Here is a 12,800-nt window from a genome sequence, read left to right as displayed (position 1 = left end):
ATTGTTGATTACTAAAGAACGGAATAAGGTAGAAACAAACTTTTTTTTTCTGATGAAAGATGAAAGTTCAATCAAAAAAAAAAAATTTCTGTGGACCTTGAAAGATCAGTCAAAATGCTTAAATCGGCTGGCACTCACAGCATCCCTTTTCTGAAAACGTCTGGCAGTCAAAGAGTTAATTAAATCGATTTTACATCGATTCTGCATCGTAGTAAATGAGAATCTCAATTCTTATGTACATTTTTTGGCATACCTCAATGTAGTACAGTAATTGGTGTCAAGGAATTACAGTTACGCCCCCACTCTCAGGTTTATACTGGACTGTATTTGACTATAATATGGCGCTAAAGGACTGTTTGTGTCCAAATTAAGTTTTTCAACTAATTTCAACAGCGTCACACAAAGATATTACCAGAAGACGATAAAGTAATACATTTACTAAAGTGAATAACAGAGGATAGGTTTAAAAAAATCTATGAACAAAGTGAACTTGCAAATGCTGAACAAAACAAAACTCAAAACATTGTGTTTCAATCGTCTTTCACCATTGAAATGAATAGAAATTCTATGAATCTGTCTCAGCCTTACCCCAAGAACAACAACAGTGTTTGCATTAAACTAATGAGCTTGAAGGCTTATTAGCAATGTGGTTATTTTAAACAACTTGCAATTATCTTAGTTTTATGTTTAGTTTGACAGTAAATTTGAAAAGGGGAGTGCCAATAAACATCTTGAAGACACTTTTTTTTTTTAAATAAGAAAGTAAATAATATTGACTTATGCTGTTTAACTGCCAAAATGCTGCTTCTTGTGAAGTATGTCAAGTCAAAAACTACCAGATAGCCGTGCGACGACAAACTGTCAAACTGTCTTTGGGTAAGGTTTGCGACGGTAACACAGAGTCTTTCTTTCCCCTCTTTTAAACGTCACAAAGTCCGACAGAACTTAAATGCGTCAGCGACAAACTCAGCGGGAGGCTCACGTCACCGACGTGTCCCACTTCTTTCATTTTCCATCGCTTTGGTCACACTCTCTGGAGCGCTCGCTCACTTTCATTCATGACAATATTCACAGTGACACACACACACACACACGCATGCACACGTACACAGGCATGGCTTCTTAATATTCCGCAAAGTGCTTTCGTCAGGACACAGTTGAAAGAGAATAGTTGATTAAAGCTCATGCCGGTGTGCATGAATGTGTGAGAGGGAGAATAGAGATTAGTAAAGGCTTCTCCCGACGCTGATTTCAAAGTGTTCAGGTGTGTGTGTGTGTACGCGCGCGTGAGTGCTGCCTCTTGTGGCCAACAGGTGATGATTTCCCCCGAGAGGCATCAGGACTCTATAATCACATTGCGGCGCATCAGAATCAGGACACTGTAATCAGATCGAGTCCAAGTGGGCCTTATGACGTGAGCATCTCTCAATCGCACACACTCTCATGTACACACACGTATAAACACATTCTTGTGCACACATACGCACACGCTTCAAATCAGCCTCGGGCTCTGGTGCTGTTATTACAAGAGTCGTAGGGAATCAGGGTGAAGGATTTTTGGGGTGATTGTTCCCTGTTGTCAGTCTACACACACAAACTCACTCACTCTAGCTGAATGGATCGTCTTGTTCCAGTTTCAAGGTATCAAGGTAAAACATTTTCCTCCAAGGGCTGCAGAGGATATCTGACAATCTTGAAATCAGCGTTTAGATATTTAATGTGCTACGTTCACAAATCGAATCTTAACACAGACCAAAAATTGGAGCAAACCATTTTTTTTCCTAAAATGGAATTATCTTTATGAAGGAACATTATGGAGCCTGTTTTCGTCTACAGCGTGCCAAGGCAAGTCCAGTTTAGCGTGTTTGTGAATTAGACCATGCTACACCTCGATAAGCGTTCTGTCGTATTCTATTGCACGTCCTCCGGCGCATCTGGCAATTTGGTGACAAAAAGTTGACTTGCTAAAACCAAGTCTAAGTGGTGACACAGATGGTGTACATATCTAAGCTCTATATAAAGCTAATGTGTATTATTATTTTTCTTAGTCGTAGTAGCGGTCAGGGTCATTGAACCCACTGCGGGTAAAAGCATTTTAAGTATTAGACTTCACAGTCTTCATTTTGTAGTAGCTTTTAAATAAAATATCTTCTGAAAGTAATGCATACTTTGCATGCTTTATTGTTGTTGGGCTTTAGTTCTTATCGTTGCCATTCCTCTTGGACAAAATGTGTCTAGTTTATTATTATTATTACTATTTTTACAGCATACATATTGTTCAGACTGATGCGTTCAAAAGTGGGTTTTCCCAGTTTAAATGTTCTTAGAGATTGTATTGACTTGGCTAAATAAAGGATAGGAAGGTAACACTTCTGTTTTTGTGCCTTAGTTCTGGATGCTACTGTAATGTACTCCACAGTCTTGCCTTTAAATTGCCACTGTATTATATTCCACTGTCTTGCCCTCAGTCTTCTCTCAGTAAAATGTGTCTAGTTTTTTTTTTTTTAAGTATGTCTTGTTATGACTGATGCATTTCAATGTTTTTTTTTCTTTCAGTTCCTTATTTTGAAGTGGAAAATCTGAGCTCCAAGCAGGACAAAAGACTGAAATATGGGGCTCCTCCCTGGTGACCACACGAGAACGTCCTGTACTTCATCTTTTTTCAAGGGCCAACAAGTCATCTCTTATGTGTCCTCTCCGCATTGGATGTGGTCAAGACTTGAGCTCCATTGAGCTCTTGAGCATTGAGATTGGTCGCACAGCTGCCCGCCTCCACCGCACCCTGCACTGCTTTTGGATTACTCTTGAACTTGAGGTTAACCACATCGCCCTGGGCTACACCAATGGTTTTATTTTTATTTTATTATATTTTTTTAATTCATGCTCTCATTTCTTGATAGCAGCGCAAAAGAAAAAGCTGAACGCCGGAGTGTCTGAGTGGCGCTGAACCGCTGCATCGAGACAAAAGAAGATTTGTATCGATCGAGTCAGGCTAGAGAGAGATTTTCCCACAGAATTAATAAAAGTGAGCTGGCTGGCTGGATGGCTTTGTGTTCTATGTCGACAGGAAGTGCAGTTACAGACCTCAAGTCTCTGTGTTGAGGAGATTCTGACCTCCAAAGCTCTTATAAAATGTTTAAAAAAAAATCTCACTTTCTGTCTACAACTCCATTGAGCCATTGAAGCATCTATCTGTCTACAAATCCTCCAACCAACATACCCATCTAGTCATTTCAATGTACAGTACAGATGTAGTCATCTATTAATTTCCCCATTTAACCACAGCTATATATTTATCAATCCATCTAAACATTTATCTGATAATTTACTTATATTTATCTATCTACACATCTATCTGACAATCTATCATCTATAACACCCATCTTGGCATCTACCTATCTACCTACCATTTGCATTATTGTTATCCAGTCACCATCCAGCATTATATTTCTTACATTTAATATATTTATATTTTGGTATTTGTCTTCTATTGTAATTATTTGGCATGTAGCTTTCTCTACTTGGTAGCAACCATTACAAGCAAGCATGTTATCAGACCCACAGTATAAAACATTATTTTCAAAAAGTATTTTCTGTACTTACTTTTTTGAGCTTGATGATAGCCTCCCTGGTTTCAGAGTCGGTGCTGAGCTCGAACATCCCCAGGCCGTCCCCATCCGTCAGCCGGTAGTTGACCAGCCCATTGTCACCCATGTCGGGATCCTTGGCCTTGAGACGGCCCACCTCCTCGCCCTCTACTTTGTCCTCCGACACAGACATGGAATACACGCCTGTGGGGTGACACAAGACGCAGATGGGACCACGGTTTATTGAGTGAGACATGAGGCAAATAAAAAATGAATGGCCAACTTGTGCTTCTCGCAATGTTTTTAGACACACTTTAACTTTCTGAATTTTGCTCTTTGGGAATATTCTTCTAGTCTTTAAAAAAGTGTCACAACCAGACCCCGAAAATTGCCAAAGAAAAACTATTTTAGGGGGAATTCAGACATCAGAAGTTTATTCTGGTTGATGGCTAGATGGGTAGGTGGGTAATTGGATAGGTGGATAAATGGGTAGACAGTTTGGTAGTTGGTGTGATAGCTAAATAGATTTTTGGGTAGATGATAGCTACATAGATTTTTGGGTAGATGGGTAGAAAAGTAGACTGTTGGATGACAGTTTGTTGGGTCGCCGGTACGATGGGTAGTTGAATAGATGAATGATGACATTTGATAAATGGGTAGTTTGTCAAATACATGGTTGAATGGTAAATGGTAGCTGGATAGATGGGAGAGACATCACCTGTAATTGGATACATTAGCAGATGAATAGCTAGTTTAACAGGTAGGTAGAGGGTTAGAAAAGTATTTGGAGAATTTGGAGATGGATAGATGGTTAATAGATAGGTAGATGACTACATGGAAGATAATTGGACAGATAACTAGATGGATAGTTAGATGAATGGGTAGTTTGATAGATGGGTAGATAGATAGATAGATAGATAGATAGATAGATAGATAGATAGATAGATAGATAGATAGATAGATAGATAGATAGATAGATAGATAGATAGATAGATAGATAGATAGATAGATAGATAGATAGATAGATAGATAGATAGATAGATAGATGGGTTGATGTAGAAAAGTAGTTGAATAGATGGTAGATGACAACTAGATGGGTTGATAGGTATTGTAGATGGAAGATAGGGCAGTTTACAGATGGGTAGCTTGATAGCTAGATAGGTAGATACTAGGCTTGTTTATAATTTAGGTAGTGGCATAGATGGTTAGAGTAATAGTTGGTTATTTGGATAAAAAGGTAAATCGTTAAGTGGAAGTTGTATAGATGATAGCTGGGTGAATAGGAAGTCAGGTAAATGGAATTCAGATGTCAGAACTTTGGTAAGGTTGGTAAATGTATGTATCAATTGGTAGATGCTGCTGCTTTTTGTCTCATGCAAATGAGCTACTGCTCCACCCTCTAAGGCGGGGCCAATGCTTGCTCATTCTTATTCTTCTTGCCTCCCTGTCGCCCTCATTCCACTTCCAAATCTTGGAATGTGTCCTTACCTTTCCTCCTCATTTCACCCTATTTCTCCTAAGTTTACCTCCCCCAGCAAAACCTCCCTCTGTGTCCAATGCTTTCCTTTCATACGTAAGATCAACACTCACATACATTTCATCGTGCGATATTATTAGCGGGATAAGGTGCTAACTTCACTACTATTTCCCAGGCATGGAAATCATCTTTTCAAGTCAGGATATCTTTTGTATGGCTGGATCACTGCTCGTTTCGTTTCATTTTCCAGGGCGACGAGCGAGGCGGCTGCGGTGGCAGCTCAGTAATCTCACAAAAGGAGTGTGTCGAGTAATTGATACATGCCAGCGCCGATGTGACAGATCAAGTAAAAAAATTCTCCTTTTTCAGAGATTCTTGCTTGGCCTTTTGTTATTGCCAGTGTAACTGAATTGTTTTTGTCTCAATGCTTATTCTATTATGCAGGCTAAAAGGGAAATAATGATAGAGGAAGTCTTTGAGAAACCGGAAAGTAGATGATATTTTTTTTTTTTTTATAAAAGGGACACAAAATGGTTTTGTTTTTATTTCTTAACTATTTTTTAAGGGGGTGGAGATTATCTTCATCTTTTAGCTCCACTGCTTCTCTCAAAGTGCTAAATATGTAATCAACATCCTTATTGGCGCCATCTGGAACATTCTTTTCACAGGTGCTCCTTCTGCTCATACTTTACAGATGCTCAGACTCGTGATATAAGTGTAAACTGTAAGTGTTGTTGCGGCATTTACAGCTGACTCTTGTTGCGGCATTTACAGCTGACTCTTGTTGCACTTTATTGTGCATGGAAGCAAATTGAGTGTTCCAAATAGATTCTTTAATGGGCATACATACTTATATATTTACATAATTTGTTGTATTTTTTACTTTGTCATTTAAATGTTTTAGCTTGTCAGAGTTGAAATAAGAAACACACACGAGACATGAAAATAAACTGAGCCACAATGACACACATGAAAAACAGGCACGGACACACACATACACATTCACCTACACACTAGTACAAGAAGCATCCAGAATTGACATGCACTCACTCTGTGGGAACTTGGGTGGGTTGTCATTGACGTCAGTCAGTGTGATTTTGACCTCGGTGGTCCCCGACAGGCCGCCCATGTGGCCGCCCATGTCCTTGGCCTGGATCACCACGTCATACTCCTGCCGGGCCTCGCGGTCCATGTTGGGCAGCGCAGTGCGAATGATGCCTGCAGGTGTGGAAAAACGCTTCTAACGTCAACTTTTACAATCAAAACTGTGATGTTGATGTCAAGAATGGATCAATGTGACCATTGATTTCACCAATTGGCATGGGACTTGGTAGTCTTTTTTTCCAAGTGCATACTGTGCCATTGATTATTTTATTTTTATAATTGTTTTTTTGTGGCTTTATGCATTTTTTATTGATAGGACAGATGAAGCTTTAGACAGGATTACCCCTCTGTCTCCCTCTGTTGGCCATTGTTATTGTCATGTTTCTTGGACTTTTACTTGTGCATGAGCAATGACAATAAAGACATGCAATTCAATCAATGTCTCTCATGACAAAATGCAAAAAAAAAAAAAAAGGTGTAGTAGACAGCTGAACAATACTATATTGCCAAGTTTTTATCTTGTTATATGGGCGGAACATTATTATTATTATAAAAACAAAGCTTTGACTACATCAACTCGCGTCGTACCTGAACAGACTTTAACGGAATAAATACAATCAATATCAAATTTGAATCAGGTGTGGTAGACAGTTGGACCATGTTAAATTGCCATGCTACTGAGTTTATATCATGGTGTGTGGGCGCAGCATGGCAGCAAAGTTTGGTAAACGAGAGCAAGAAAGAGAGAAGCCTAACCTAAACAGACTTAGGGAATTCTTCCCGCCGCTACCAAATTTGAACCAGGTGTAATAGACAGATGGACCACACTAAATTGCCAAGTGTTTGACTTCTGATGGTGGTTTGTGGGCGGAACATGGCGACAAATTTGATTATTCACCATAAAAAAAGAAGCTCTATTAACTCCGCTCCTGTCATATTGACACAGACTTCTCTCAGTGAATTTATCCCATTGCTACCAAATTTTAAACCAGGTGTACTAGACAGATGGACGATGCTAAATTGCCAACCTAATAAGTTTTCTTTATTGTGCGTGGGTGGAGCATGGCGGCAGAGGATGGTGATTAGGCAAAGAAAAGCAAACATTTAATACATCAGCTTCTGAAATACCTGAACAGACTTCTTCTACCGAATTTGAAATAGGTTTACTAGACAGATGGACAATGTTTAACGGGAAAAGGTTTGAGTCCATCATGTATTGTGGCCAGGACAATTTGACAAATTTGGATGATTCCCCATACATAAACTAAGCCATAATAACTTGGTTCCTCTTTTAACTGAACATACTTTTCCAAGTCAGTTCATCCAATCGCTACCAAATTTAAAGCAGGTGTACTAGACAGATCAACCACGCTAAATTGCAGAGTGTTTAACTTTTCACCACGATGTGTGAGCAGAGCATGTTCCCAAACTTTGATGATTCTACATGAAAAACAAAGCTCTAATAATTGAGCTGTATTCAATGCTTCTTAAACAAAATGGCGTTTCAGGATAACAGATCTACAATACGGAGGCGGAAAAGCAAGATTATTCTACAGAGGTTTGCGCCGATCCAGTTGATGCCCCGTTCCTGTGGTGAGGACGTGATTGCATATTTGATTCTTCACGTGTTACCACGGCAACCAGGCCACAGCAGCCTGATCTCAATGCAATGTGTGACGTGACCTCCAGAAATGATTATTTTCCCTTCTGAATCAATCAAGCTAAAAAATATGGATTTAACCTAAACAAGTGTGAGATTATTTTTCTACATTTCAAACACTGATAATCTGGTGGTGTGTGTTGAAGTTTTTATGGTCACGGTGGGCCGGCTGTATGTGTGTGTTTGTGTGAGTGTGTGTGTTGTGACAGCACGCAAAGCTGATAATCTCCAAACCAATTAGAAATGTGAGCTTTGGATGTGCGCCAGTCAAATAGCCGACACCGCTCTGATTAGCTCAGATTTACTCTGCACAAATCCACCATCAAAATCTCACCACCACCCGTCCACCCTCCCCCACTCCCACCAACTACATGTCTCTCTATGTGTACCAATGCCATCTCCACTCTGTGTGACCCCACACATCCAACCGTTACCACCTCGCGCTGTCCAAATATCAGGCCAGGACACAGTAACCGCCAAAGTGAACGTGCTGTTCTTTTTTGACCACTTTAGAGTCCCCGCTGCACTGACTTTTTATATAACAGTCATCTTTACTTATTTATTTGTGTAGGTGTGTTTGGTTTTTGCACGTGATGGACAAAGGTGTCGTTTCAGATTCAAATGATTACCCAGTAGGAAATAATGGGATACAGTGAACAAATCAAATAATCTGTAAGCCATTTGTTTTTAAGGGTAAACACTGTAAGAAGACATTGAAATGGTATACAATATTTTGGGCTAATAGTTTGGGTAATGTGAGGGTTTAAACTCTTAATAGAGGCAGTTAAAAAAAATAATGTTTTGGGGTGGTGGCTATTTGTCTAATTGATTCTTGGTTCCTAACCCCTGCAACCCATTTCATGAAATCTACTTTATCTGACCTTATATTCATGTCAATACATACTGTCAACTATTCAAGTTCAAGCTGTTATCACTATTTAGAACTTTGTGTTCAACAACATGCCCAACAATGTACCAATTTTGCCAAGCGGATGTATCCCTGTGATAATCTATGTATTTTAGGGATCCTGAACATAACCCCACAAAATGTACTTAGTGGATTGTTACAAAAGTAGCTCCCAACACAAGTTTTACCCATCAACACAAAATTTGGTGGAAATGTCTGTCACAACAGAAAGAGTGATTTTTTTTTTACTAGACCCCCAAACTAAGGACGTTGACAATTTCTATGTTAAGCAGCCATTTTGGGCAAATTTTAGGGCTTGAATGTTGTTGAAATCTGACGAGAGAATTTGTCTAAATGAGTGGGATGGGCAACACTACATTGTGAAGTTTACACAATGTAATATAGGTTGAGCATGGCATCCAAGTTTGATGAAAACTTTGCGGATTCACCACAAAGAAAATTACTCAGGAGTGGCCGAAGAAAGTTGGAAAACTCAGACACCAGTGTTGCTAATCAATCTGAAATTGTGCCTATCATCACGCCTATTATAACAGAATATACCAAAACGACTCAAAGACCAATGTCCAAAAGTGAACTAAAAGTCAGCCATTTTGCTTTGAAGCAACCATTTTGAGCGATATCCAAGGCTGGCATTCCTACTAGGAAATTGGTCCAAAGCCCCACTGAGAAGCAGGTATACTAGACAGATGGGCAGATAGATAGTGCAGGTGTACCTAATGTTGAGGTCATTGAGTGTCTCTGCTTGTTCCTCACCTGTCTGAGGCTCCACGGAGAAGTACGGTTGTCCCTGCAGGATGCTGTACACCAACCGGGCGCTGTTTCCGTACATGGGGTCATCGGCATCCGTGGCCGTTACCTGCATCACTGACGTACCTGCCAAACACAAGCACACAAAAAATGACTTCTTCTGCACGGCCAGGCCACAAGCGCCGTTTGAGCATCTTTGCATGACGAGCACGTCCATCAACGCGCAGCAAGGAGACTGCTCGGCTGTCTTTGTCAGTCTGCATGCTGCTGTGTTAGCTCCTGCTACACAGCCCGTCTGCAGTGTTCAAATCTCACCAAGGAATGAAAGAAAAGGATTCCAAAAAGAAAGGACGTGACAACAGGAACTTGAAACCCTGCTTTGAAATCCTAATTTGAAACCTTAACACAGTCTTGAAACCCTCATTTGAAGCCCAAAATTTAGTTTGAAAGCCTAACAATGACTTGAAACCATTATTCTGGCTTGAATCCAGATTCTGTAACACTGGATTCAAACCAACACCCTGACATAAAACCAAAATTTGAAACATAAACCTGGTTTAAAACCCTACTATTAAAGCCCTAATTCAGAATCATAATCTCAGTTTGAAAGCAAACCCTGACTCAAAACATACTTTAAAACCTTGATTGTCAACCTTAACATTAACAATACCTTGACACAGTACTCTAAAACCCTGAATTAACACAGTAACCCTGATTTGAAACCCTGATTTGTAAACCAAACCCTGGTCTCAAAATGTACTTTAAAATAATCATTTAAATCCCCAACCCTGGCTTCAAACCCTAATAATCTTAGTTTGAAAAACCACCTTGTCTTAAAACTATTACCCTTGTTGAAACCCTAACCCTTCCTTGAAACCATAACATACTTTGAAATCCTGATTTGAAGCCCTAACCTTTTCTGAAATCCTACTTTCAAAACTCAAATTTAAAACCCTAAATTTAGTTTGAAAACCAAACTCAAGCTTGAAACACTAATTTGAAACCCCACTTTAAAGCTATACCCACTGCCTTAAATCCTAATTTAAGATCCTTTATCTGGTTCAAAACCCTAATTTAAAATCCTAACTCTAGTATGAAACCCCAACTGAAACCTTGACTTAAAAAAGCTGCTTTCCATACTTTTAAACCCTAACCTTGGCTTGAAAATCCCCTAACCTTCTGCTCATGCCTGACTTGTGTGTTCAAGTTTCACGCGTTCGGACGATTTTGAAATGGAAACGCTCAAACGTCCTCTCCGCGTGTCTTTCTGTGGAAAGGCTGTCTGCAGTTTGAGGGGCATTAAGAGTCCCGTGACCACAACCAATCCGGGCTGGAGAGTCTATCAATATCGGAAAGCTCTTAGTCATGAGAGCCGCAGCAGCTTGTCGAGAGTTTGATTCCTTTTAATGTATGCGCTAATGGTGCGGTCATGTAGCCACCCTTCCTGTGCTCGGGTTTCCATGAGAATCGATCATTCCTGAAGAAGAATGACCATGATGAACTTCGGCAAAGACTTCATTAGCACACGCCACTCACTTTTGGACTTTTGGACTCGTTTGATGTAATTTGATTGTGTATGCATGTGCGTGGGAATGTTTAGCTGGCTAAACATTATATTAGGCTGTTAAGCAATCAGGAAATAAACCATCTAGGCAGTGTATCAACGCCTTGTCGTTACTTCGCTTTTGACCTCTTACACCGTCCTAGCACCAAGGGAGTTTGCAAACTTGGCCGTTGGGCCAGAGTGAGAGAGGCAGCGCTAGTTAGCTGGTCCGACAGAATCTTCAGAACGGACGGATTTAAAGCAAAAGTGGAAAAGTTATTTTCCACTAAAAAGGACAACCTTTCCGTAGGTTGGCGCGGCTGCGTTAGCGCATTAGCCGCATACAGTCTTGATACACTGATGTTTTCATTCAAAATACGTGAATGTGTTTTGGACAACATATGGTGCAGATAAAGCGCAATTTATTTACTATTTGCCATTATGTTCAAACTGGATTTTAGATTTTTTTGGGTACTATGATGTGTGTTTTGGCAAAAATACAATCATTAACCCAACCCAACCAAGTTCTTTCAGGACTCGCTGCTTAAATGTATAACAAATGTGAATTTTGGATGATTTAATGATTACAATATTGATTAAAATAATAATGATTATCATTTTGGCCATAATCATACAGCCCTATCAATTGTTTACGGTCACAACCACAAACAATTGTTTACATTTCCAGCCCCTTACAATTGTTTTCCAGTTAGTATTGTGTACCACTCACCGACATTGGACATCTCGGGCACCCTGGCGTAGTAGGGCCCATGCAGGAACTCCGGCGGATTATCGTTGATGTCCTGCACCTTGACAATGAACTCAGAGGGCGGCTCCAGAGGCTTGTTGGTATCTCGGGCCACCGCCTGCGCTGTCAGCGTGTACTGAGCCTGCTCTTCACGGTCCAGCGTCTTGGTGGCGTGAATGTTGCCCGTCTTGTCGTCGATGACGAAGATGGTCCCAGCGCCCTCGCCCGACAGGATATACTTGATGTTGCCGTTGCCCGAGTCCACGTCGGAGTGGAGCTGTGTGGGATGAAGAGCAATTAAATTATGTCATGCTTCAAGTAGAAGATGCCTATATTTGATATATTTTTTGGGTTAATTTATATTGTATATTATATCCTCAATTTACGAACACAATGGGTTCTGAGAGGTTGTTTGTAAGTCCAATTTGTTTGTAAATCGAATCACATTAAATTTTGAATCACAAATTTTGTTTCATCAAATATTTGTTTTAAATAAAACTATAGAAATATGTAAAACATTTAATAAAATACAAAATTAAACAAACAATATACTTTACATATATACAGTATATAAATTAAATGAAAAAACATACATTAAATTACGTCATCCATTCATCCATTATCTGAACCACTTTTCCTCACATCACATACAATTTTTACACAGTACAATGCAATAAAAACAAAATAAATATGCTTACTGTACATGGATGGTGGAGTAGTTATTGAGTTGAGTTCATGTAAGGCTGAAGTGGAATGCATTATGTATTGGGTGTAACAGTCTCAGGAAAGTATGTTTTCTGACTGTCCCTGAAGTGCACATGAATTGTGATTGGTGCGTATGACGAGTCAAGATGGCGACTACCGAGTCAGATTCAATTGATTTTGAAGCTGAATTGATATTGTACGGTTCACTACTACGCCGATAAAGAAGACGAATGAGTGCTGCTTTTCATGAATATCCTCCAGGAGAGATAATGTATGATATGGAGCGCACTTAAATATTAAC

At 39.8% G+C, this 12,800-nt stretch overlaps 1 protein-coding gene across 2 annotated transcripts in view; it reads right to left on the bottom strand.

Annotated features, from left to right (window-relative positions):
• Positions 1-12,800, bottom strand: part of cdh11 (cadherin 11, type 2, OB-cadherin (osteoblast)) — an 88,358-nt gene that overhangs the window by 14,889 nt on the left and 60,669 nt on the right. For both annotated transcript variants that reach the window (XM_086092665.1, XM_086092664.1), the window contains 4 exons: positions 11,777-12,071; positions 9,510-9,629; positions 6,115-6,282; positions 3,604-3,791 (listed from right to left, as the gene is read on the bottom strand). In XM_086092665.1, coding sequence (XP_085948791.1) covers positions 3,604-3,791; positions 6,115-6,282; positions 9,510-9,629; positions 11,777-12,071 — 771 coding nt within the window. The remainder of the gene's footprint in view (positions 1-3,603; positions 3,792-6,114; positions 6,283-9,509; positions 9,630-11,776; positions 12,072-12,800) is intronic.

Source organism: Leptonotus elevatus, chromosome 13 (genome assembly GCF_054856555.1).
Source record: "Leptonotus elevatus isolate MCC_2025b chromosome 13, RoL_Lele_1.0, whole genome shotgun sequence".
NCBI lineage: Eukaryota > Metazoa > Chordata > Actinopteri > Syngnathiformes > Syngnathidae > Leptonotus > Leptonotus elevatus.
This window is presented reverse-complemented; position numbering and strand designations above follow the sequence as displayed.